Source organism: Talpa occidentalis, unplaced genomic scaffold (genome assembly GCF_014898055.3).
Source record: "Talpa occidentalis isolate TD23 unplaced genomic scaffold, MPIMG_talOcc4v2.1 talOcc4.12, whole genome shotgun sequence".
NCBI classification, from domain to species: domain Eukaryota; kingdom Metazoa; phylum Chordata; class Mammalia; order Eulipotyphla; family Talpidae; genus Talpa; species Talpa occidentalis.
Genome location: NW_023601212.1, coordinates 22,475,195 through 22,502,164, shown reverse-complemented (window position 1 = coordinate 22,502,164; position 26,970 = coordinate 22,475,195). Strand labels below are relative to the sequence as shown.

At 46.1% G+C, this 26,970-nt stretch overlaps 1 protein-coding gene across 5 annotated transcripts; it reads left to right on the top strand.

The window, feature by feature from the left end:
- The first annotated feature begins 605 nt into the window (after positions 1 to 605).
- Positions 606 to 26,895, top strand: SCN3B (sodium voltage-gated channel beta subunit 3). Of its 5 annotated transcripts, XM_037505492.2 has the most exons (8): positions 606 to 641; positions 974 to 1,163; positions 1,577 to 1,658; positions 9,257 to 9,420; positions 12,822 to 13,047; positions 17,013 to 17,151; positions 22,494 to 22,593; positions 22,936 to 26,895. In XM_037505492.2, exons 3-7 carry the CDS (start codon positions 1,604 to 1,606, stop codon positions 22,555 to 22,557), a joined length of 648 nt encoding a protein of 215 aa, XP_037361389.1. In that variant the 5' UTR covers positions 606 to 641; positions 974 to 1,163; positions 1,577 to 1,603; the 3' UTR covers positions 22,558 to 22,593; positions 22,936 to 26,895. The 5 variants fall into 5 exon arrangements, with proteins under 5 accessions (XP_037361389.1, XP_037361390.1, XP_037361388.1 ...); XM_037505493.2 differs by lacking the exon at positions 606 to 641 and having other exon boundaries at positions 806 to 1,163; positions 22,494 to 22,577; positions 22,939 to 26,895; XM_037505491.2 differs by lacking the exon at positions 606 to 641 and having other exon boundaries at positions 806 to 1,163; positions 22,494 to 22,577.
- The last annotated feature ends 75 nt before the right edge of the window (positions 26,896 to 26,970 follow it).

Sequence of the window (26,970 nt, the reverse complement as noted above, 5' to 3'; positions counted from 1 at the left end):
CAGACATTCCTAATCTGTTAAGTCAATGTGAGTTTATGACTGAATTTAAAGGTTCAAGTTTCCCTTCCAGAGATGGGAGTGGGGGTGGCATTGGAACAGCTGCTAGAACTAGGGAGTGGCTAATAGCTGGAAGAAGCCAAACCACCATCTATCTGCTTTTTCAAAAAGAAAAAAGTGATTAGAGCAAGAGGGAATTGTCCCACCCCCAATACCACTCTTGAGCTGACACTTGGATCACCTCACTGGGTGAGGAGGTGAACAAGGGAACAGGTGCGCCTCACCCCTACCCTACTTCTCCTAAGCAGAGATTATCGTGCTGTATTCAGTGTGCCCGGAAGCAATTAATCAGGGCTAGACAAAGGATAGCCTGTGAGGACAGGAGGGGGTGGGATGGGAGGGGGGGGTGACAGAAGACTGGAGCCATGTATCGTGTACATTACAGATGACATCACTCCCTGAAAGAGACTCGGCCCTCCCCTTCCCGGAGCTGGAGACAAGCATGTCTGCGCGGGAGCAGCAGTAGGGTTGCTTGGAGGGTGCAGATTGGTGGCAGGAGGTGTGCCCGCGCTGGGGAGAGGCATGGAGGTGTGAAACGGAGACCTGGAGACAGGCAGAGAGCGAGGAAATCGCGGAGGCTGGAGGTGTTTGCGCGGCTTAGGGCTCCGCCCCCCGCTCGGCGCGGGTTCAGCCCTGGGAGGGGCACGCCTGTTTGGGGGTGGGGAGTGTGTGCACGAGGGGGTGGGCCCGTGGTGGCTGTGGGGGTGGAGAGCCGCCTGCGCATGTCAAGATTAACCGAGCACACACACCAACAGGGGGGCCAGGAGGAAGGCAGCTAGTCACCGCCACGCAGGAGTGGGACCCCGCACGATCCGAGGGCAAGCTCCGGGGAAGAGCCCTGCCCTGCGTGTCCACCCCATTCACCTCTGAGATCGTCGACTAAACAGGGGTGTCCACATCCTTCCCGACCCCTCAGGACCTCCCTGGGGATCCGAAGGCGGGTGTGGACGGCAACGTCGTGGAACGAATTCTGAAGCTCAGACGGGCAACCCAGAGCGGCTTGGGTGTGGGGGCACGCCCAGCTGGAGAGGCAGAGCAGGGCGGATGAAGCCAGAGTTCTCGGATCTTGGTGGATGCCGGTCGGAACCTAACTGGAACTAGAGGAGGTGAGATAGGAGGATCAACATGGACCCCTTCGACAGCCTAGCGGCTTAGAGGCAGCGGTGCGGCTCACTTTCGAGCTGAGCTTTCCCGAGGCGCGCACCAGAGAAGCTGCAGAGCAACTGGAATTCAAAGTTCCGGGGTGGGCGGGGAAGGTGCTGTCCGTGGTGCTGAGCCGGATCCCAGCAACGGGCTCCGGGGAGACCGCGCGGGGTTGCAGAACCTTTCCTCTAACTGGGGCTGTTCTCTAGAGCAGCTTCGAACTGCAACCCAGGCCAGCTCAAAGCCTCCCCTGGCAAGGGCGCTTCGCCCTTCTTTCAGTCAGGAAGTCGCCCCATTGGGGGGCAGTTCTTCCCAAAGCGTTTCCTCGAAAGTATTCGAGAGGAGGCAGTTGTTGACCTAGGGAATCTCTGTTTAGCCTTGAAGCCACCAGCAGGAAAAAAAGATGCCTGCCTTCAACAGATTGTTTCCTCTGACTTCCCTCGTGCTCATCTTCTGGGGTAAGTACCAGCACCCTGCCATGCGAGATGCAATAACAGTAATAATGCTAACAATAATAACACTTATTAATGTTGGTCACAAAAATGAGCCCTGCTTGACTTCCTTCTGTGCATGTTGGCCAGACATAGGGGTTCCATGAAAGCTGGGATTTTGAGATTGGAAAAATGCCTTCCCACTCTCCTGCTGCTTTATCCCTGAACATCCCTTGGTGACGCTCCCATTTCCTGATAATTTCAAAGTATTTTTCCCTTTCTCGTTGCTGAACCAAAATGCAGCCACCTTCATATATACATATATATATATACATATACATATATATATATATCCATTGCAGTAACATTTGATTTGGCAGTGAGGAGTCAGTTGGGAACCTTGCTGTGTCTTCAGATTTATTTATATATATTTAAAAAGTGGAGGATGCATTAATTAGAGAATGAAAATATTCTAGGTGTTGATCCATGTGTTTGATTTTAATAATGAATGAAAGCAAAACAGGTTTCAGCCATTTGCTGCTATGTATTAGATAAATGGGCACCAGGGAATTACATCTTTCTGCCTTTTTTATGAACATGTATTACTACAGTGCTTTGGTGTTTGGGGAGCTGGGATTTTTGTCTCAAAAAATGAATAGGTTCTTGCTTGCTTGCCTTCTGTGAAGGAGTGAGATGACCTTCTCCCTCCAAATAAGGGAATTATTTGACAAATAACTACTGTTACACTTGCAACAGTAAGCGGAGTGTTGTCAAAGATGGCCTGGTGTGGGGGCACCTCATGTGTATAGAGGGAGTTATGAGTCTATCTGATAATGTCTGAATGTGTGACTGAGAGAAAGCTTTATTTCTCAGCATCTGAATTTGTGTGCTATGTATGTTTAAGCATGCTAGCTATATAGGCATCTCGGTGGATAAGTGAGAATGTGTGTGTGTGTGTGTGTGTGTGTGTGTGTGTGTGTAGGTAGTTGTTGTTCTGTAGTTCTGGGCATCATTGACTTGAGGACTCTGATGAGATCCTTGGGTCAAATACAGGTATTCTTCAGTTGATATGTTGCTTTCTGTGATTTACCTTCCCCCACACTAAAAATCAATAACTAGGATAACTAGAAGTCAGTGTGTCCATCTGCCTTATTGAAATCAGGCATGTGGGACTATACTCCTATGGTTGGCATGAAACAGTTGGCCTGTGCAGTGGCAGATATGCTGATGGGAATTGCCTCTTTGCCTTAGTATCTCTATTAAGCTTTCAAGACTCACTTTGGCAGCCAACATGATCTGGATTCTGCATGGGACCAGAAGCAGAACCAAGCTTCCTGTTGAACAAAATGCATGATGAAAGGACACAACAGGAGAGTAAAGGCAGTCCCAAGGGCAGACTCACTGCCATCCATCCCCAGTAGAGTATCCCAGATCTGGAGATGAAGCAGACATAATAGGTTGCCAGTGATCTCACCTGCCTTGAATATCTAATGCTGGGACTTCCTCAGGGGAGGCAAATACTATGAACAACAGCATTAGGCAAGGTTAGTCTGACTGCATAAAAAGACTGTGAGTAAAGCAATGGTAGATGAAGTGATAGAGTTGGGGGGAGATTCCAGGGGCTTTCTTCCCAAGCCCTGATCTAAGTTTTTAATGCCCCTACCTGAATTCCAGTAGAGGGGGACTATAGACCAAGGATCTTTTGATGAAGACTTACAAATCATGAATTGGGGTCTTAACTCTGCTGCTAGCTTGCTATGCAACAATCTCAGAGGTTCTAATATGTAAAGTTTGGAAGCTGGTGCAGACAATGTCTAACAGCCCTTTCAGCTGCATAATTCAATGATAGGGAAATATTTAGAGAATATGGCTAAAATGGACAGAGTGCTCATCTCTCTCCTACCCCCAATCCCCCACCCAAAAAAAAAACCTTTGGAAGAAGTGTGCTCATTAAAACTGTTCTTGCTGGTTCTTAGCTTCCTTGTTACCTGAACATTAATTTGCCAAGCTAAAAACCAGCAGAAGGGAAAGAGATGGTTCAAGAAATCTTGTCATGAAATGTAAGAGAAAGGGCCTCACTCTACAGATGTAATTCATTTTATTTGCATGTAATCCCAGTATTGGAAAGCACTTAGCTTAGATGCATTCTCCCTTCCCAAGTGATTTTTCATATGGTGCAAATATGAATGGGGAGATCCTTTTATTTTGTATATGTATTGAAACAATTCTTTTTTCCTTTTATAAAGGTAATAATAACAGTAATCCCAATCCAATCCTTGCCTGATGCTTTATAGTTCACAAAGTAATTTTCAATTCATTACTTCTTTTGGTTCCATATTATTCTGTAGTCAGAAGTAGTATTGTTTCTAATTTATAGACGAGAAAATGAGCTCAGGCAGAGGAAAGGAGTAGCTAGAAATTGCTTATCTCCTGGTTTCAGTCTCCCGGTGCTCATTCTAGTGCCTTTTATGGATACATGTACTGCTGTGCAGGATTTTAGGAGGGACTTTTTCCCCTACATCCCCCACACCAGCCAATAACATTGCCATTACTAGAGTCTCACTCATTCCTTAGCTCCAAATGCCCTCTCTGCTCTTCTCCAGGTGGGCACTCCCAGATGTTCCCTATGTTAGGGAATGTTTTCCCCTCCTCCACCAGTAGCCCATCTTGCATCCTATCCTCCCCAGACTCTGCTCAGTGACTGGCTAATTTGATAGGCCCAGTTATTTCAGGGTGTTAATATCTATAAACAACATCATTTATTACCCTCTTTGGAAAGTATTTACATTCTAATCAAAGTCTTTATTATCATAGTGCAAAGGAAACATTTTAGAACAAGCTGAGGAGTGCCCAAAGAAGAGAAACATCTGGGGGCATCTGAGCATCTACCATCTGTCCAAGCTTTCCTTGGCTATCTAGAGGATTTCATACAAGAGAGACAGTGATGCACTGAAGACTTGTGGGGTAGAGAAACATGTCACCTATTGATGGAAAGGAGCAGCAAGTCATATTGCAAAGGGCAAGCACACAGGAATGAAAGGACTTGGGGGCCATTTTGTAATCCAAGATCTCACGAGCTGAGTTCTCATACTTTACAGAGCAGGGTGAGGGGCACCCCAAAAAAAACCCAAACCTTCCTGCTCTAAATAGGTTTTGCCAACATCAAGACAAAACATACTCTAGTGTGTAAGACCTTTAATGGAAAGGAATTTTAATACAATCTTTGAGCAACAAAGGCAAGACAAGGAATACAGTTTCCAAATCAAGCACCCTATGTTATCCATCCCCTGGTGGGTAAATGCCCGGCCAAACAAGGTTGGCCCAAAGCAGGGACACTGAGGCCCTGAAAGCCTGCCACAAGACTAAGGTACCTCCTGGCCGGGACACATAATAAAGGAGCAGAAGGGGCCCAGCATCTGGGACAGAGGAGCAAAATCAAGATAAAAGCTGCCATTGTGAACATCCCCACGGGTCTCTCACCACAGCTGTTTCAATCAGCCCAGGACCAAGAAGCGAGCAGAGCTTCTTCACTTGTCTCTCTGCTCCATAAGCCTCCTCCAGATCTCAGTCTGGCTCTCCATTCTTCCTCTTCCCTTCTGCATTCTTCTCTCCAGCTTCTCCCTTCTAGCTCAGCTCCACCCTTCCTTGGGGCAGGAAACCTGGAACCTCCCCTTTCCCTGGGGACCCCTGTATTACAATACCTTGAGGTTGGACTTTGACCTGAAGAGAAGTAGCAGGAGTTGCTCTCTGATGGTGCCTTGAATTATTGTCATCTCCAGGGCAACTCCAGAAACAGGGGACTCCACACATTGCCATGCAAAATTCACCATCCTGGCTGCATAAGTTCTGCCCTCCTTCTTTAACTATAAATGAACTAGGCCCTTCTATTAAATATGAACCCATTTACTTGTTCGCGAGTGCACATCACCTCTCATCTCATCAAAGACAGTTGTCTAAACTATTTCCTTTCAAATTCCAGTAGTCCCACTACTACCTCTGTCCAAGCAAAACCATCACTCAGAACCATCACTCAGTTTGATCATCAGCCTCCTAACTGTTCTCTTTGCTTCCACCCTTGCCCTTCTTTACCTCTTCACTTTATTTACAACATAGCTATTAGATCATGTCATTTTGTATAAATCAGGTTGTGTCCTTCCTCTGCTCAGATCTCTCCAGCCCTCCCTATGTCACTCCAAGCAAAAGCCAAAATTCTAGCTGTGGCCTACATGAACAGTCAGGGCCTGCACTTGATTTCTCTCTTTACCTGTTGCTTACTGTTCTCACTTGGTTTGCTCTACTTTCCACATTGTGCTTCTTGCTGTCTCTTGAATGTAACATGCTGCCACCCCACTTGCTATTTCCTTTGTCTGGCACACCTTCACACAGGTGCTGCCTCCTTTGTTTTGTTTGGTGCCTGCTCCTTGTTGCCTTCTCAGCGAGGCAGTCTCAAATTATGCTATGTACTCTCTCTCTCTTCTCTGCTCACTTTTATTTTTTCTTATAGCATGTATTACAATTTGATGCTGTTTATCTTCTCTCTTCTGCCTCTGCAACATAAGCTACGTGTTTTATTCCCAGTATTCTCAGTGCCTAGAATAGTGCCTGGCTCCGTATATTTGTTGAGTGAGTGAACAAATAAACACGAATAAAGTTCTATCTATTCAAAGCACATTCATATAAATTATTCCATAAAATCCTCATGACAAATCTTATATATTTTCAGCATTTTGTGGCAGAGAGGTTAAATAGTAGCTCAAACCCAGGCCTACAGTTCCAAATACCATCTTAATTCTGCCACTGTTAATTGTCACCGAGCATTTTTTCTATTTGGTTTTCCAAGTCATCATCTTCTAACTTATCTTTATCATGTCTAATTAAATAGGAGGGTGCCTGAAGGCTCCCTGCTACCGAGTTCTCGATGCACTCTGCCCTCAAACTTTTTTTTTTTTTTAAAAGATTTATTTATTTATTTATTTATATAAGCACTGGGTACAGACAGAATCGCGGGAGGGTGAGAGAACTCACCAGGGCCAGAGCGGGGAGCAGAGCAGGCAGAAGGACCGAAGTACACTGCTGAGGGGAGCAGCAGGCGGCAGAAGAGGTCCGCTCTGCCATGTGGGACCCTCGCCCGGCAGCCTGGGATCGAACCGGTGCTGCAGAGGCTGCGCGCAGCCTCACAGCCCAGAGCTCAACCGCTGCGCCACCAGGGAGGCCCTGCCCTCAAACTTTTACACAGAACACACTTTCTTTTCTTTTTCTAACCAGGTTAACCAAGACTTTAGACTCATCACATCCAAAAGTTGCTTTTGACCAGTTTTCTCTAGATGCACAGTCAGTCCATAAAGTAACCACTGATGTGCAGAAGCAGGAAATCCTCTCAAAGACTGTCCAAAGCAGCCCCAGCTTGCTTGAGAGTTTTCAAGCTGTTTAACTTTATTTTACCTTGATGTTTCAAGTTTTGCATTAATCATTGTGCCATAGTTTTTAAACTATGTTGAAAATTGAAATTTTTTTTGCCTTCTATGTCAGTCAATACAGTATTTCATTTTTGACTCAAAATGAGTTGATCGGTTTCATTTTAAACTTGAAATGTTTTTCTCTGTTTTTAGAAAGAACTTATCTGCCAATAGATGAACAGACCATTTGTAGGGAACTAGTTTTTAAATGACAATGGGTAGGGCCTCCCCGGTGGCGCAGCGGTTGAGCGCTGGGTTGTGAAGCTGCCCGCGGCCTCGGAGGCGCCGGTTCGATCCCCAGCTGCTCCCCGGCCACCGGAGGAGGGTCCCACATGGCGCGCAGACCTCTCCTGCCGCCCGCTGCTCCCCTCAGCAGTGTACTTCGGTCCCTCTGCCTGCTCTGCTCCCCGCTCTGGCTCTGGTGAATTCTCTCACCCTCCAGCACTTCTGACTGTACCCAGTGCATGTATAAACAAAAACAAACAAACAAATAAATAAATAAATAAAAAACATGCCTCTATAAAAAAAAAAAAAAAAAAAAAATAAATGACAATGGGTATTAGTGCTTTTTTCTTTAAGGAGTTTTTATTGTTAATTCAATGAAAGTAGCATCAGGAGGTCCTGACACAAGATGACCTTGATGGTCATGTAGATTTTGAATTTTCCATAAAATGAGGTATAAACCTCTTACCAAATAGCTTTGGTAGTGTGGGGTTTTTTTGGTTTTTTTTTTTTTGGGGGGGGGCACTCTCGCCAGTGGCTGGGGATCAAACTGGCGCTGCAGAGGCTGCGAGCAGCCTTGCAACCCAGCGCTCAACCGCTGCGCCACCAGGGGAGGCCCAGTAGTGTTTTTTTTTCCCCCCACATTTGTGAACATCTTCAGCACTAGAAAAAGTTTTTTTTTCTGAGTTAAACTTATTTTTTTTAGAACTTTTGGAGCTAGACAGAATCTATTCTCTCTTCCACAGGCCTGTCTTCAAATATTTGAAGACATATATGTTCTATGTCCAAACTAAGCAATCCTAGTTCTGCCATTCATTCCTTACTAGATGTTGTCTCCAGACCCTTCACCCTCTGGGCATGCACTCTTGTAAAATGTGACACCCTGAATTGATCACAGTTGCTCAGATTTGTTCTGAATTGTGCAGCAGAACTGTTCCTCCTTCGTTCAGCACATTATACATCTGTTAATGCAACCCACATTCACACTTGCTTTGTTGGCAGCCACTTCCCACTTTTAATTCATTATGAATTTGCAGTCAGATGTACTTGCCTTTTTTTTTTTTTTTTTTTTTTAATGGAACCTAAGTTTTTTGGGGCAGGAACTACAAGACCAGAGCTCAGGATGGCATGCATGGTGTCCCACAATCTGACCTCACTGCAAATTTTCAAGTTTGTCCCTCTGCTCCTCTGCATAGAGCATTCTTCCTTCCATGGTCAGCTCTCTATTTTCTTGTTGCTACTCCATACTCCACCATGTGTCAGAATTACCTACATTTTCCATAAAATACAGCCATGATGTCTCTCAGTGCTTTAAAAGCTTTATTGTGAAGTACATGCAGAGGCTTTCACAGCATGATCTGCCTTTCTAGCCTCACCATCCTCCTCCTTCTCTCCTTCACGCCCGAGTAAATGCCCCTTCTCTGTGGAAGGGCACCGGCAGCTAGGATGGCATTCACTGTGGTCTGTTTAGATCACATGGAGGAGTATGTGTTCCCTGCTGGTTATAAACACCCTTAGAGCATGACTGGTGTTTTGTTTATCCTTGAGTCTCAGTCTCAGCACAGCACCAGGCCTGGTGAGTGGATTTTGGTGAATGCTGGTTGCATGAAGGGGTGCATGCATGGACACAGATGGGTGCATGTGCACCCTACATCTTAAGTCTCTGAGAGCAGGACTCAGGTGTGTGCTGTACTGCAGCTCCCCCACTTCTGGGGAGGCTTCCAGTCCATCCTAGGTTCTCGCTGCCTGCTCTGCCCCACTTCCTGCTGCTCTGAGCACCTCTGCTCAGGGAGCAGAGGTGATGGTGCAGAGATAGATGTACATGCTCTTTTCAAGTTTGTCTCATGATTGTTTCTTCTCTGTCTCTGCTCTCTCCCACCTTGTTCTCCAATGCCTCTCCCTTCCCCCAAACCTCCCATCCCTTCCCTGTCACCCACCTCTCTCCAGTCAGTGTCTGCTTCCCTGTGTGTGTGGAGGTGCCCTCGGAGACGGAGGTGGTTCAGGGCAACTCCATGAAGCTGCGCTGCATCTCCTGCATGAAGAGGGAGGAGGTGGAGGCCACCACGGTGGTGGAGTGGTTCTACAGGCCCGAGGGCGGTAAAGATTTCCTGGTATGTCCGACTGCTGACTCTGGTCTTTTTTTGTTGGGTTCTGCTATGTGTGCCTGGCTCCTGGGAGTCTGGGGAGTGATGACCTGTCACACCCTGCTCTTTCCCTTCAAAGCACTGACAGCTCCTTTGCCTAGCGAGAACTGACAGACAGAGTTAGCCCCTCTCTGAGAAAGGAAGGGCCGGGGGCCAGCAGCAAGCATTCCTAGACACCTAGGGGAGGAGAACCAGATAAACTGTTAGGAGCCCAGGGCATGTTAGTTGCTGACGAGGCCCTGGCAGGCATTTCATCTCATCTTCTACACTCCCCTATTGCATGGATTAAATAAGAAAAATTGAAGTGAACACTAAGCATTGTATGAGCTATATAGCTTAGCTCGTTTAACTCTCACAGTTCCAGTGAAATGAGAGTGATAGGGATGATCAAGGATGACATTCAACTGGGACAGTGACATCGGTGGGTGAAAGGTTTGAAATGCTATATTGCCGCGGACCAGCACAGCAGTAGACGATGAGGCCACCTCAGGGTTGAGAGAAGCAAGAAATGACAAACAGACACACTTCAAGAGTGAAAATTTGAGTGTAATTTTCTTTGAGTTTGTGACCAATATATATATGTTTTCCAAAAGCACAGGGACAATGAATATCAATGAAATCAGCTTGCTCATGGGCTCAGTCTATCACCATCAGGGAGGTGATCTACATAACAAGCAATGACTTTTATAGAAGAAAGAAGGAAGTTTAGAAAGACAATAAGGGATTAAAGTTTGTAGTTCTAAAAAGATGGGATAAGATTTTTAGCATTCTTGTAGTGGTTCCTGGTGGTCGTTATCTTTTGATAAGCTTCTGTCTTTTCAGGGAACTTCCGGCTGTACTTACTCTGCTTCAGGGTGTTATGCTGTTCTCCTCCTGCACGCTGGTTGCCCAGCCGGACCTAGGGACGGTTAGCCCTAAAGGTCACTGCAGGGCCTCCCCGGTGGCGCAGCGGTTGAGCGCTGGGTTGCGAAGCTGCGCGCGGCCTCTGCGGCGCCGGTTCGATCCCCGGCTGCTCCCCGGCCACCAGAGGAGGGTCCCACATGGCGCGCAGACCTCTCCTGCCGCCCGCTGCTCCCCTCAGCAGTGTACTTCGGTCCTTCTGCCTGCTCTGCTCCCCGCTCTGGCTCTGGTGAATTCTCTCGCCCTCCCGCGCTTCTGACTATACCCAGTGCATGTATAAACAAAACAAACAAAGAAACCAGCAAACAAATAAATAAAGCATGCCTCTATAAAAAAAAAAAAAAAAAAAAAAAGAAATGGCACTTTAAAGGTCACTGCAGGGGGAGGTGCAGCACTATATAGTGGACATTTGCTGTGCCAAGTTGCCCACCATCCTTCTGAGCAGGTCTGGAGAGATCTAGAAACTAAAGCATGGGTCCCCGACAGAGCCAGGAGCCTCCGAGGCTGTGCAGTGGGCAGCGTTAGTTCTGAAGGTTTGGTGCCAGTGCTAGAATGTTTGTCACATAATTTGAACCCCACCTTGGGTGGGGCTTTCACTGACCCTACAGCCAGGCTAACTGGGTCTGAGTTTTGACTCCACAGATTGTTTCTATGTCCTCAGACCGCTCTGTGCTTCAGTTCCTCCTCTCTAAAGTGGCAATATAGCTACCTTACAGAGAGTTACCAGGACTCATGTGCTGTAACTCTTAATGCAACCGGTTCTGGAATGTAAAGACACACACACACCGGCACACACACATGCGCGCACATGTGCATGCAAGTGAGGCCACTGTGACTCAAAGAAGTGAAGTTATTAGTAAGACAGCTTAGATTTGAACCAGGTGGCCTGACAGCAGATGCAAGTTCCTTTTTACCCCACTACCTCATTTTCCTGGAGGCAAGAGTATCCGCCACAAAGACATCTAATGGAGACAACAGGAGGGTGAAATTGAGTTTTGCTGCTCTTCCGCCTGGCTTTTGTAAAGCTAACGCATTTTTAACTTGAGGCTGTATGTGCCCTTCTGAACAGAGGTTTACCTCCATCAGGGCCAGACCTGGATCACAGAGGCTCAGGCTTGACCATAACCAAGGCTAGTTATAGGTGACAGGATCCTGCATGTGTTGTCCAGATGTGAAAGCCCCCAGGAGCATGCCCACTGCCTACTCTGCTGCCCAAAGTGAGGAGAAATGCAGCTTAGAAGGAAGAAAAGAAACTCAGAAATTGTGCTAGAAATACAGATGATGCCGTCTGAGAGAAAGGGCCGTGTACCATACATGTGATGTCCAATTCCAATTCAGTAGCCACTGGCCACATGTGACTTGAGAGCACTTGAAACATAGCAAGTGCAACTGAGGAACTAGATTTTACTTTTTATTTAATTTCCACTAATTTAAATTTTAATATCAGTCATCATACATGGCAAGTGGGGGCTAGGCTGAAAAGCTCAGCTGCAGGAAAAAAGGGAGTATCAGAAGGTGGAAAAGGTAAAAGAAAAAAATTTAGTCCTCATTCAGTCCCAAAATTAGTCTTAACTCAGCCCAAATTCACTGGAAGGGGTATGTGTCCGTGGGCAGCGCCCTGCTCATCTGGGACACTTTAGGGACCTGGATCCCCTTCTGGGGGCCTGGCCCAGACTGCCCACCTCCTCTGAGTGGGGACCAGCTCAGAGGGGCAGGTTTGCAGGCCAGGGCTCCAGATGCCTTCATGACCAATGAAACTGCCTCTCTTGGCCTCTGTACCTTGTTTCCCACTGGCCGCTGCACCACATCTCTTTCTCCTTCTCTCCCATCAACTTGCTACCCTTTTTCTCAGTTCCTCCCCGTCCTGGTCTCTGCACGTCTCTTCTCACTTACCTTTGTTCTCCTTTCCACTTTTTCTTTTCTGCCAAGCTTTTTTTTTTTTTTTTAACTATTTATTTATTTATTTATTTATGCAAGCACCGGGTACAGTCAGAAGCGCGGGAGGGTGAGAGAATTCACCAGAGCCAGAGCGGGGAGCAGAGCAGGCAGAAGGACCGAAGTACACTGCTGAGGGGAGCAGCAGGCGGCAGGAGAGGTCTGCGCGCCATGTGGGATCCTCCTCCAATGGCTGGGGAGCAGCCGGGGATCGAACCAGTGCTGCAGAGACTGCGGGCAGCTTCGCAACCCAGCGCTCAACCGCTGCGCCACCGGGGAGGCCCTGCCAAGCTTTTTCTTGCCTATTCCTTTCTGCCTTTTTCCTGGCTATATGCATAACTATTGGCCTCTGCCCATTTTCCCTGACTTGTCTCTCTGTCCTGCCCTCCTTTGAGCCTTTTCACTCCTCTCTCCCCCAATTCTGAGGTACTTGTAACTCTGTCCCCTTTGCTCATTGTCTCCATCCATCTCCGTCTACCTCTCTTGCGCTGCCTTCTCTCCTGGCCCTACCTCCTCTGCTTCTCTACCTGCAGATCTATGAGTATCGGAACGGCCATCAGGAGGTGGAGAGCCCCTTCCAGGGACGTCTGCAGTGGAATGGGAGCAAGGACCTGCAGGATGTGTCCATCACGGTGATTAACGTGACCCTGAATGACTCTGGCCTCTACACCTGCAAAGTGTCCCGGGAGTTTGAGTTTGAGGCACACCGCCCCTTTGTGAAGACCACACGACTGATTCCCCTCCGAGTCACCGAGGAAGGTGAGATGGGGTTTCTAGGGCACCCCGATCTTGGGGAAGGGGGCCAGTGGTTTTCCACAGAAATGAGACCCTTGTAGAGCATAAAAACCCTTATATATCTAAATGTGATTGTCTACAGCTTGGTGATCTCCATGGACCTGTCTTCCTTTTGTAGCCAGCTTCTGGCAAACTACCCAAGAGCATGTCTCTTCTCAAAGCAGAAAGGCATGGAGATAACAGTAGTACGACTTCTCCTGGTCCTTTAATTCTCATCCTTTGAAAAAGAGCATGGCCTCTGAGGTCAAGAGGTTGTGTTCAACCCCTGACTCAGTGGGCTCAGAGAAAGCTCGTGGGGTTATCTGGAGGTCATCTACCCTCCTGTCTGTAAGCCATCCATAACTCTGAGCCAGTACTCAAATGTCGGCATGCCTCAAAATCACCTGCAGGACTTCCTAAGACCCAGTTTTTCTGATTCTGTAAATGGACCCTGAGAATCTGCATGTCTAACAGACTGCCAGGAGATGCTGGTGCAGCCAGGGCCACGCTCTGAGAACCACTGCTCTAAACCCATGCTGCATAGCCTTTGTCGTCTGATTTCCTCCACAATCACCACACAAGCATCTACTATCCCATTCAAGGCATAAACTCATTGTTAACTGGGAAAAGGTGACAAGATAACTTTCCAGTCATTATTTTAAAAATCTTCAGGTTGCCACAGTGCCTTGTGAGGTTGGGGAGTCCTATCATGGACCTAATTCAAAAGTTTCTGTTGTAATCACAGAATCTTCAGGGTGAACCTAGAATGTTCTCTGCAGTTCCTGTTCTGCTTTCGATGGGCTCAGAGAACTGTGGTCCCCTGCCCCTCGCAAATGTTCCTTCACCTGATGGAAAAGTGATGCACACATCCTGTTTCCTCACCCACGCCAGATGATGGCTCCGCTTTAGTTGGCCTTTCTCAGTTTCTCAGGCTATTTCCAGCAGACTAGTCCGCCTTTCCCCAAGATGCAGGGTAGTGATCAGGTAAAAGGAATGGGGCATGAATGAAGATATCCATGAAGATTGGATCTTCCCAGAAAATGACTTCCAGGAATCCTGACTTCCAGGCCACAAATCTATTTATTTCTTATGGAAGACAAAGCAGTTGTGATGTAGCTATGGCTGAAACAGACAGTCGGTCAGTGCTCAAAGTACAGAGGACTCTCAGGCTCTTTGAATGTAGACCTGATGAGCCACTTTCCCTCTCCGAGCCTGTTTCCTCTTGTGTAAAACGCAGGAGTTGGACGGGAGTTCTCTAAGGTATTTTTCGTTTCAAAAGTTCCATTAGCCTCCTCTGTTTACTCCCGTCTCCTCCCTGGGGAAGGGAGCCTGGCGCCCTCTACTGTTCACCTTCGGGAACTGTTGGCTGGCGACTGCCTGGCTCCCAGGGAAGGTGCCTTTCTGTCTCCATCTCCTGCTCTAGCAGGCTTTGGTCTCCAGACACTCTCAGGCAGCTTCAGCTGGTGGAAAGTGTGGCCAAGCTGAGCCAGCCCGCCTGCTGGGCACCAGACCCAGACTTGGGTAAGAATAGGAAGGAAAAAAGTTTGTTATCAGGACCGCAGAACCTTCAGGATGAGAAGGCTGGAAGGAAGTTTGGCTCTCATTTAATCCTGGAGCAGACATCACAATCACCCAGGCAGCTTTCCTCCAGTGTCACCAGCTCCACCACTCTTGCAGTGTGAGTTTGGTGTAATGACTCCCTAGGTGACTGGAGGTGCAGCCCTGGTTCCCCTCATTTTGTGGCTGGGAGAACAGAGCTCTGGAAGAGGGAAGGACTTGCTCAGGGGCAAGAAGCTGGGTAGCACCAGAAGCATGAATACAGCCTGGATCTTCTGCCTGCCAGGCCACCTCTTGTTCCACTGCAGATTTTCCTTCTACTGCCATCCCGCTGCCCACCACTATTTTTCTTCCCCTCCGTCCCTCTCCTCCTCCCCCCATGACCCCTTGATAGGCTCCCCAACAGATACCCACTGCTCATACATTGCTCAGAGCGACCTTCTCCACATGAGACACCCCTCCATGTCTCCTCTGTTCCCGTGGCCCCAGAGACTCCCTGGTTCTCTGTGCAAGTTGAGCACCGATTAAGGCTCTCACTTCCTGAAGCTAATACAGAAACCTGAGGCCTGTGCACTGGAGGTGACTAAAAATACTGAAGGCAGCTTCCTGTGGTGCTCGCTCTCTCTGGGCTGTTGCCTTTGAAACGAGATAGTGTGTTGTCAGCCAAGCGTGTCACACACCAGTTGGCAGCGAGCCCAGGAAAAGACATGTGATGTGCGTGGCAATCCCCTGTGCCTCCGCCTGCATCTCTAGCCTCCAGCTCCATTTAGGAATCCTGAACAGTCTCATAGTCCTTGGACTGCTCTGAGTTGAAGGAAGGTCATGGCTGGCTAGACTGAGCTTTTAATGAGCAAGGCCTGAGGGTGACTGGCCCTCATAAATAACCCAGGACCACGAATCTAATTTGTCTCTGGGAGCTGGCAAGGGAGAGGAGGTCAGGCAACCTTCTTCCCATTAGGAAGGAATATATATCAGGATGTTTGCTATGTATCATGTTTTAATTGTCATTGTTGTTGGTTGAGGAACAAAGATCAATATTTATTTATATTCATTCATTCAACAACTACTTATTCAGAACTTACTGGGTACTTCAAATATTCCAGGATTAGACAACAGGCTGATAATGCAGAAGATAAGTTTGCAATAAGCACACAGTCAGGAGAGGAGAGAAACACATCACAATATAACCCGAAAAGGATTACTATGAGTGAGTGAAAAAAGTACAGACAAGGATGTGAATAACCTGCCTGAGCAGCTGAAGAAAGTTTTGCCAAGGAGGAGACTTTGGTGGAGTCTAGAAGAATGACTGGGAGACTGAAAAGCAAGTGGGAGTTTGGGAGAAGTAGAAGTAGGGGATGAGATACAATTTTGGGAGAGGGAAGTGAAAGAGGGAACGTCCAGATTCTAAAAGACCATGGTGTGCATGAGAAGTCCTTGCAGGCTAGGGGGACGAAAAAGAGGTGACAAGGCCTGCACTGTGACTGGCGTGCTTACCTGTGACTAAAACTTAGGCTTTATTCTCAGGGCAGCATAGAACACCAATAAACAGGGACATGGCAGGACCAGAGGGTTGTTTCAGAGGTAGATGTCTAAGGATAGTCTGGCATACAGAATCCTCCAATATTCTTTTCAGTTTGGATTTGGGATGACCCGGAAGAAAAAAGAGCTGGGAAGGTCCTTATTTCTAATGCAGACTAGTAGAGGGCACCTGTGGGCCCACTGCATTGACCCTGTTCACCTTTTCTGATGCACTTTCCTTAGGGATACTGCCCCACCCACCAGCCTAAGCTCAGAGACACAGGCAGCTGAACTAAGAAATGTTCCTTAAGTCTGTATAGACTTTTACATCTCACAGTATATTCTTGAACATATTAGCTAATATAATGGTGTGAATTATTATCTTCCTTTTTACAAATTAAGAAACTGGCTGGGAATTATATGGGGACTATAACCAAGATGAAAATGCATACATTGTGCAAAAATGAAAAATGATGTAAAAAAAAAAATATATATATATAAAAAGACAAAATCCAAAAAAAACAACCCTGAGTCTCAAATAAAGGAAATGACTAGTCACATACAAGTAATCAGAAAAATTGGACCCAGACATGTGTATGCATGCCCTCACTCTCTTCCAGGATTCCTTTCACTGCCCTAATGCCTCTTCCACTATCATCCTCTCATTCCTCTCTCCAAGCATCTGATGACAGTGAACTAAGGGGCTGACGGACAGGAGAGTCAGAGGATATTTATTCCTTTGACACCCTCTTGAGTTTTAGACTTGGTGCTTATTTAAGCTCTACTTCAAAATAGGCCTCATGTGTCTCTAACCCCAATGGCAGCTCTGGGTTTGATGGACATGCACATTTTGACCCTCATGATCCCCCTTGCAGCTGGAGAGGACTTCACTTCTGTGGTCTCAGAAATCATGATGTACATCCTCCTCGTCTTCCTGACCTTGTGGCTGCTCATTGAGATGATATATTGCTACAGGAAGGTCTCAAAGGCTGAAGAAGCAGCCCAAGAAAATGCGTAAGTCGAAAGATGCCAAAATGACAGCTAGCACCTACAGGTGAGGTGCTGGAAAGAAATTTATATAAAATTCCACATTGCCCACAACCACCTTTGAGGTAGGCAGCATTAGTAGGCCTATTTTACAGATGAGAAAACCAAGCCTGGGAGTGTCTGCCCAAGGCTATTATAAGAGGCAAAGCAAGGTTTGAATTCATGCTGCTAACTCTTGGCCTGCACTTATCGCCACCAGTGTTAAGCCCATCAGCTGCCACCACAATCCCACAAAATTAGCATTATTATGACCATTTTGTAGACACTGAAGCAGATTCGCAGAGGTTAAGTGGCTAGCCGAGGCTATGCTGGTCACGAGGGGAGCCATGGGACCGGAGCCTAGGTCTCTATTAGTAACATCCACATGCCATCACACCCAGCTGTTCACTGCAGGCGGTGGGGCTTATCTGGCCACAAGGGCACTACCCTGTATTAGTTAACCAACAAGTTCTTTCCTCTGGAGCTTGGGATTGAATACCCAGAATGTAGGCTCTGAGCAACTAATGCCCAGGCTATCCCTTGGCCATTTTCACCAAGGTCCTAGTCACTCACGAGTGAGCACCAGTGAGAAAAGGTGGAGTCCAAGGGTCTAGAGATCATGCTGGCCTGTTACTTGGGGGAGAGGAAAGAGAGAAAGGAATCCTCACAGATTTATAAGGCTAGCAACATAGCTGAGGTAATAACCTAAATTAAAAGCCCTAGGCTATTATTACCTCTTAGAAATGTCTTTAAAAATAAAACAATCATCATTGTGCATACTATCTGTGATCTCAGGGAAGTAAAAGATACAACTGACCAGCTAGGATGATAGGAGCTCGATGCTAGGGAAGAGGACATTCCTGGTGGCCCAGATGCTTAAACTGGTAGTATCCACACTGGGACAGAAAGTGCCAATAGTGGGACCTGCCCAAGAAGCAGAGTTAAATGGAGGTCCCAGCAGAGCCAGGAGCCTTAGAGGGCTACAAACCACACAAAGGGGAGAGCAGACAATAATCAGTCCCCCAGCCCAGGGAAAAGTTAAGGAAATGACCATTTGGCCCAACTCCAAGTAGAAACACAAAAGATCCTTAAAAATTAGTAACCATAAGCCTACACTCACAATGTTTGGGACTTAAATTTATCCTACCCACATAATCCAGGAACCTCTCATCTTAGAAATTCAATCAAATAAAATGAGTCCCTAGTCAGTGATAACCACAGAGAAGCAAATGAAAAACCCACCTTCAGCTGAGGCTAACCAATTCCCCAGATAAAGCACTACAGAATCTGATGTAACAATCCAATCCAAAGCTAAAAGACATATCAGGAAAGAACCCATCATGAGTCAGAGAGGAACATGGCAGGAATACATCCTGAGAGGTCAGATACAAAAAAGAACCTGAAAGAATGTGGAACACAGTTTAAAAGACTTAAAGCAATAAAAGAATGAATCAAAAGCATAGCAATAGAGTAAGGTGCTAAGAAAAAAGAACTGACAGATTTGAATAGAAATCAAAGGGAAAAAATCTGGAAATGAGAAATATATAGTCAATAAAATTTAAAACAACAGACTGATTCACCAAAAGATGAGATTACCTTACAAAGATAAATGTAAGAAAGTTATACAGAAAGAAGCACTGTATGTGCTGACAGGATAAATACATAAAAATCTAAACCTAAACACTAACCCTCTTTATTTTTTTTTTTAAAGATTTATTTATTTATTTGTTTGTACATACAAGTACTGGGTGCAGTCAGAAGCACGGGAGGGTGAGAGAATTCACCAGAGCCAGAGAGGGGAGCAGAGCAGGCAGAGGGATGAAGTACACTGCTGAGGGGAGCAGCAGGCGGCAGGAGAGGTCTGCGCCATGTGGGACCCTCCTCCGGTGGCCGGGGAGCAGCCGGGGATCGAGCCAGCGCTGCAGAGGCTGCGGGCAGCTTCGCAACCCAGCGCTCAACCGCTGCGCCACCGGGGAGGCCCCAACACTAACCCTCTTTAAATTGATAAATGGCAGTTACTAAAGATATCCTGTAGCAAGTATCTGTGTATTGCAACTTTAGAAGAATTGCCTGTCATATTAGAAATATGTGAAAGATACTATTCTCTCTGAATCTATTCAATAATGTATTAGAGAACCTAGGTTATCTATTAAGAAAATACAAAGAAAAAGATACAAATTGGAAAAAACTAAATTATCATCATCATACCCAATACAACTACTTAAGCAAAAATCCAGGGGAATATAGAGACAAACTATTAGAACTATAAGAACATTTCACAAGACTGTTGCTACAAACGAAAATATCAAAATGTCAAAATCACCAACATTTCTGTTACAAAAATTAAGAAAAGCATGCAAACATTAAAATGTTAAAACAAAAAAAAAAACAATCACAATAGCAATGAATACTTTCCAGTGCCTGGGAATAAATTTGATAAAAATGTGCAAGATCTTTAAAAATAAAATTACAAAAGAACCACTTGATAAACATCAGCATAATCCCACATGCATTGTCAGATTGTCTCAAGCTCTTATGTGATTTTGAAACAAGATGATTTTCCAAAAAAAAGGCGGGGGGGTGGGGTGGTGGGAATGAGGAGCTATAAATTAGACGCAGGACAATCTCTGATCTTTATAAATGGAAATTTATCAATACTACCTAGTATTTCTACAATAGAATTTTCTTAAGACAACTAGGAATTAAAAGTAAATTAAAAAATAAAATCACAAAACTTTACTGAAAGATTTAAGACTTAAATAAATGGAGAAAACAAAACTCACTATTACAAACATGGCAATTCTCTCCCAAATTTATCTGCAAATTCAATGAAATTTTGATCAAACTAGCCATTGCATTTTTCAAGAAACTTGATAAACTGATATTAAGTCACATGGAAGGGGGCAAAGGACCAAAACTAATCTAAACCAAGGGAAGACCAGATAGTAAATATTTTAGGCTTGCAGGGTACTGAGGGTCTTTGAGTATTGTCCTTTGGTTCCATTTCTTTGCTTGTTATGCTTTAAACAACAACTTAGCTCATAGGTTATAGTTTACCAATTTCAAAGAAAAAAATAGGGCCTCCCCGGTGGCGCAGCGGTTGAGCGCTGGGTTGCGAAGCTGCGCGCGGCCTCTGCGGCGCCGGTTCGATCCCCGGCTGCTCCCCGGCCACCGGAGGAGGGTCCCACATGGCGCGCAGACCTCTCCTGCCGCCCGCTGCTCCCCTCAGCAGTGTACTTCGGTCCTTCTGCCTGCTCTGCTCCCCGCTCTGGCTCTGGTGAATTCTCTCGCCCTCCCGCGCTTCTGACTGTACCCAGTGCATGTATAAACAAAACAAACAAAGAAACCAGCAAACAAATAAATAAAGCATGCCTCTATAAAAAAAAAACAAAAAAAAAAAACAGTGTATTTAGAGGAGGTGGCTGGCAGAACTTTTCCTATTAGATATGAAGAGTTCTTAGAGAGCTATTAAAGAGTCCATACAACATGGGCAAATGGAACAAAACAGAAAGCCTCCAAATAAGTCCATGCATAAAAAAGACTCATGACAGAGATGAAATTACAATGACTGAGGGAAGAATGAAGTGTCCAATAAATGGTACAGAGACAATTCATTATCTGTACAGAAAAATAAGATGCCTCACATCTCACACTAAACAAAGATAAATTGTGAGTGGATTTAAAGATGAGGTAAAATACGAAACTTAAGAACTCTATTAAGGCATATAAGAGAGTATTTCTTTGAAATAGAGAGGATTTCTTAAAATACAAAAGGCACATGCCAAAGATTGTTAAAGATGATCATTCTCCTTGTATTATAGGTAAAAATCATTTGCTCTTTACAAGAATCCATAAGCAGGCCTTCCTGGTGGCCTAGGGGTTAAGTCTCAGCACTAACATATCGACAGACAGCCTGAGTTTGATCCCTGGTGGGGAGCTAACCCACGTACAGAGCAGCAGACCTCTCCTGTCTCGCCCCCTGCTCTCCTGAGCAGTGTATTTCAGTAAATCCACCTGCTCTGCTCCCTACTCTGTCTCTGGTGAATGCTCTCACCCCCTGCACTGCTGGCCTACACTCCAGTTATTTTACACAAAAATTGGAAGAAAAAAAAGAAGAATCCCCAAGCAAAATTTAGAGACAAGCAGATCAAAGAAAACTCAGTGAGAAAAAGAGAAATATCTCCAAAGAAAAACTGGCAAAGCAAATGAACAGGGCCTCCCCGGTGGCGCAGCGGTTGAGCGCTGGGTTGCGAAGCTGCCCGCGGCCTCTGTGGCGCCGGTTCGATCCCCGGCTGCTCCCCGGCCACCAGAGGAGGGTCCCGCATGGCGCGCAGACCTCTCCTGCCGCCCGCTGCTCCCCTCAGCAGTGTACTTTGGTCCTACTGCCTGCTCTGCTCCCCGCTCTGGCTCTGGTGAGTTCTCTCACCCTCCCGCGCTTCTGACTGTACCCAGTGTATGTATAAACAAAACAAACAAACAAACAAACCAGCAAACAAATAAATAAAGCATGCCTCTATAAAAAAAAAAAAAAAAAGCAAATGAACAAATGATAGAAGTAGAAATCCAAGCAGCCTATAAACTTATGAGAAGATAATCACAGAACTGAAATCAAAGCAACTATAAAGTGTAATTTCACACCCATCAGTTTGATCACCATTTTAATTAATTATTTATTTATTTATGTGGGACCCTCGCCAGCGGCCGGGGAACGAACTGGCACTGCAGAGGCTGCGGGCAGCCTCTCAGCCCAGCGCTCAACCGCTGCGCCACCAGGGGAGGCCCAGTTTGACCACCATTTTAATCCAACAATACTGAGTACTGAGAGCAACGGTGATACATGAGAAGACCTGTGCTCTGCTGCTAGGAGTGTTCACATTCAAATATGGAGGCAAGGGCCTCTGCTGTGGCACAGCGGTTGAGCGCTGGGTTGCGAAGCTGCCTGCAGCCTCTGCAGCGCTGGTTCGATCCCCGCTGCTCCCCGGCCACCGGAGGAGGGTCCCACATGGCGCGCAGACCTCTCCTGCCGCCGCTGCTCCCCTCAGCAGTGGTACTTCGGTCCTTCTGCCTGCTCTGCTCCCCACTCTGGCTCTGGTGAATTCTCTCACCCTCCCACGCTTCTGACTGTGCCCAGTGCTTGTATGAATAAATAAATAAATCTTAAAAAAATGGAGGCAAAACACCGCATTACCCTAACCCGCTGAAAGGGTTATTCTACTTTTCTCTTGGGAAGCACAGGCAGAAGTATGTGCAGAGCTATTCTGCAGACATCCCTGCTCCTTTCCCATGGGTTCAAAAGCACTGATTCTCTTCCCTCATGTCCCCTCCTACAGGTCTGACTACCTAGCCATCCCATCAGAGAACAAAGAGAACTCTGCGGTGCCAGTGGAGGAATAGAAGAGAAGGGCATGTTTAAGGTGAAGTACAGTGAAGGTGAGAGGAAGGTGGATAAGGAGGGCAGGTTGTGCAGAGACCTTTCACCTACAACTGAAGAGACTTGAAATTCCGTCCTTTAGCTCAGCGTCGACCCTACCCCGAGTCCCCACCTGCAGGGCCCTACTTTAAGTTGCCCAAGTCTAAAGCTCCATGTGTTGTCAAGGCTTTCGGAAGGTGAATTGCTAGGGTGTGAGTACTGGGGCAGTTTGAATTCCTTACGTATAATGACAAAGGCAAAATAATTCAATCCCTCCCTTTTTTAAGGGTCATGGATTTGGTCAGAGTGTTGGGCTGGGCTGGGCTGCACTGGACATTCTCAGTGAGTTGTTTTATCGTTAGTAGGTGGCCTGAACACTGAGGGACTGGATATTCCAGGTTGAATGATGTCAGCAGCATCAGGAGGGCGCCCCAGGGGCCACATTGCTTTCCTTCATCAGTCATCCTTCTATTCATTCACCAAAATCCACTCACCTCTGAGCTTTTTCACCTCTGACTTCCTAACTCCACCAGACTTCTCCACACCATGAGACTTTGCCAGAACTGAGGAGCCAACATTTCCACATGGACTCAACCTCACCCTGTCTTAGTTTTCATGCAAGCAGCTCCCAGGCCAGCTGGACTTCTGCCCTGTGCTCCAAGCGTGACTGTGTACAGTGATGGAGGCGGCGCATCCCTCTGCCCGCAACTGGCTGGATACGGCTCGTTCTCTGTTGCTTCTAGTGAATGGATGTCTTAACAAAGGAAGCAGAAGTGATTAGGTTCAGGTTAAAGCAAAAGTGTCATGAACTGGAATTCTGTGATATCAGCTATTCCAATTTCTTGGCCCACTTGGCTACACCATCAGAGCAAAGCATGCCCCCCACCCCAGGTTCCCAGCGACAGAAAGTCACTAAGTATATGGACAAGTACCAAGAACTCCAAGGCTAGATCCTGACAGGTCTCTAAGACCTGGATTAGTCTCAGTCCTTCAAAAATCCAAGGACAGAAAACTTGGGAAGGATTGATAGCAATTTAAGTGGCATTTAAAAGTCATACCGTATGTTTCTGATCCTATGGAGTAATATATCTGGGCCCTAGAAGGTGCCCACCCAAGATAGCTGGGAGGCATAATTTTCCTGTGGACATGAGAACTAAGATTTCTAAGTTCTTCCTCAAAATTCCTGTGGATCAGTATTATTCCTCGCTTTACAGGAGGCAACTGAGAATCAGACAGGGCTCACCCGAGTAAGAGTAAGAGACTTCAGAAGAAAAACCGAAGAAGAGATAATAAGCCTCGGGTGCTGCTTCCCAAGGTGGGCGATAACTGCTTGTGCAAAGACTTTGACATTGAGCTTGGCTAAGCTCATGTCTCTCTCAAAGCACAGGCTGGCTTGGATTGCCTGACTCTAACTCTGATTCATTCAGGGAACTAGAAGCTGGTCAGGCAGAGAGAACTGAAGTCAACTTGCAGAATTTCCTTAGTGAAAAGATCTGTGAATCTGAGATGCTGAACTCTCCAGGAGATGAATCTGGGAATGATATTTAAAATAAGTCACTAGTTTTTATCCTGAGATGGGTGATGAGCAAATGGTAAAGTGATGGGAAGGGGTGGGCCAGGTGGCTTCCAAATAATTCACTTGTGAATCTAATAATGTCTGATTTCCCCTCTATATGCTGGGAGGGCAGAGGAACACTGGAAATAGTTTAGTCCATATCCCATGTTTCATATTGATTGACTAGTCAAGGTGTGATGTCCTTTGGCACCAGTGATGAGAGAAAGGAAGATTGCTTTCTGGGAGACAAGATGATAAAAGTGACGGAGACTTGATGAGTGGGATGGTCATCAGATCTGGGGGGAATCTGTGGGGAAGATCATGTTCTGTTGGCTTTGGGCCTCACCTGATGAACTCATTTCTTCATCTTTCACCCTGGAGAAATACTTGAAACAAGTCCTGGTCCACATATGCAAGATCCAACTTCATTGAAGAAAAGATTTTCCATCAATTCAAGGCCCTTCTCATTGTTAATTTAATCCCATTGAAATAAGGGACAGAATAGAGACCATCGCTCTCTGCAGCTAGGAAGATGAGCCTGGATTATGGGTTCCTCTGGGGTTTTTCCAGCCATGTGGCAGGCTGACTGCAGAGCTTGCTCTAGAAGCAAGCTACTTACCACCACTCCTCCTTCCTCTTGGTTCCATTAAAACATGTATCTAGCTTGTAATGCATGAACCTCTTTTTCCTTTTTAAGACGCCCAACTCAGATGTGATTTTAACAAAATTGAATGGTAGCTACCACTTTTCTTATTTATCCTTATAAACAATCTTCTCTATTCTTTTTTCCCCTAACTTCTCAATTCCATTCTTCATATTTTCATTAGAGCTGTATGATTTATATAGCAATGTTTCAAGTACCATTTCTAGCCCTGTGAGGTTGATATTACTCATTAGCATGTTACAAATGAAGAAACCGAGGCTCCCAGAGGTTCAGCAGCCTTACCAAATCCTAAGTTCATCTAAGTGGTGAGAGCTGGAACCTGGGCTTTGTCACGCCTAGCCCATGCTCTTTCCATTCAGACCATGGCTGCTTCCTTTGCTTTCATTTCAGTTTCCATCCAATCTTTGCCTCTCTGGTTTGTTGGAAAATGTTCAATGTTTCTCACCTCTCATCCCAGGCGACTGATCCTCTAGGACTTTGCTTCTTGGTAGATGCTGAAAGTGTGCTTTGAGAGTTCATCTTGTTTTGTTTCCCCTTCCTAGTTGGTTTGTACATCATTTCTTCTGAATTGCTTAAACTCCTTCCTGGGAGACTTGATCATGACTATAACTCTACAAGGTACTGTGATCACCAGCCTACTTCAAATCTCCACCACTTCCCTGTTTCTCCCATATTCCTACCAAGAACCCAGACTACATATGCATTACTCTGGAAGCGCTACCTGGCATGCTGTTCTTACTAAAGGGCTTAGAAATGTTCTCAAGGGCTATTCTCACTTGAGGAACCCCATCTGTTGTCTTGGTGCTGGGTATTTCCCATGACTGGTCCTCAAGAACACAAGTCACTAATGGCCAAGCTAGGCTGGGTCTGATTTTCCCTCTCCTGCTGCTTAACAGCCATGAACTTACTTGTTCAACTCAGTTGGCCCTGTAAGCACCTTGCCCTCTGACCTTTACTGTCCGTTCAATCTTATACCACACCCCTGACTCCTGCATGGAAACACCTGACCCGTGGCTGTCCCTTTATCTTCAGGCTGTTTAAAAACATTATCCTTTAGTTTTTCCTCCTACAAATATCCATACAGCCAGATTTCTGATTCTCTGAGTTCCAAGTTTCTCCTTCCATGACAAACTAGAAACATTAGTGGGATTTTTCTCAAAGCAAGAATATCCTGGGAATACATGTACAGCAGTTAATGGTTAAGAAGAGAGAGTAGCTCCCTCCACTCCCTGTAAAATGACTAGATCAAAAAGGGAAATAAACATCCCTGTCTGAGATCTGTGAACCCACCAGACATAAACCAAGGGAAGATGCTGTGTAACTGCATCTTTGCTGGAAGAAAGAACTAGGCACATTTCAGCACATTGGCTTTTTTCCCCAGGTTAGCACAGAAATGGAAAAACAAATCAAAGCCTTCCTCTCACCTTTTGTAAATTAAAGCTCCCTAATCGAGCGATGTCACTGAGTCACTGCAAACATATCTAGTGTGCCCATTACTCTGATCATCCGCTCATTCTACATTTCAGTGCCCACTCTGTCAAGCACTAATCTAGACCACCCCTTCACCCCCCAAAGTGTGCCCCATGTTTCTAGGTCTGTAAAATACCATCATTCCAGCCTTTCTTGATCTCTCAAAATCTGTGGGCACTCATGTTTAGCCCGCCCCTCCGCCGCCCCCTTCAAGTTTACAGTCAGGCCCAGTACATAAGCATGCAAAGCAAGTCTGAGTTATAGATGAGGCTTAACCTCTCATAGGTCAGCTATTCTCAAAGCTGGTGATACTCCATCTGTTCTCCCTGAGTCACTAATTGGCAAGAACTGCATCTTCTGGGCAGCGTGTGTGATGGGGTTGGGAGGCTGCTGAAGGGCAAGTGTTTATAGATTTGTGAAACAGCATCAAACTCAATTAGCAAAATCTTTAGTCTTGCCAGTGATGGAACTCTTTCCCACACTGTTGCCGTCATATGACTTTTTCTTGATTTCCCACAGCCAACCCTTTTCTGAACTCTACAGATAATATTTCTGAACACCCAAGTTCTCGACAACTATTGGTTTGTCCTTAGTGTTTACAGGAAACTCCCTGTTCATGTTAATAAAGTGTCTCTAAACATCTTTTTCCAGTTTTGCTTTACTTACTCGGTGTGGCTGCTACGGACACTGTGGCTTCTACCTACTTCT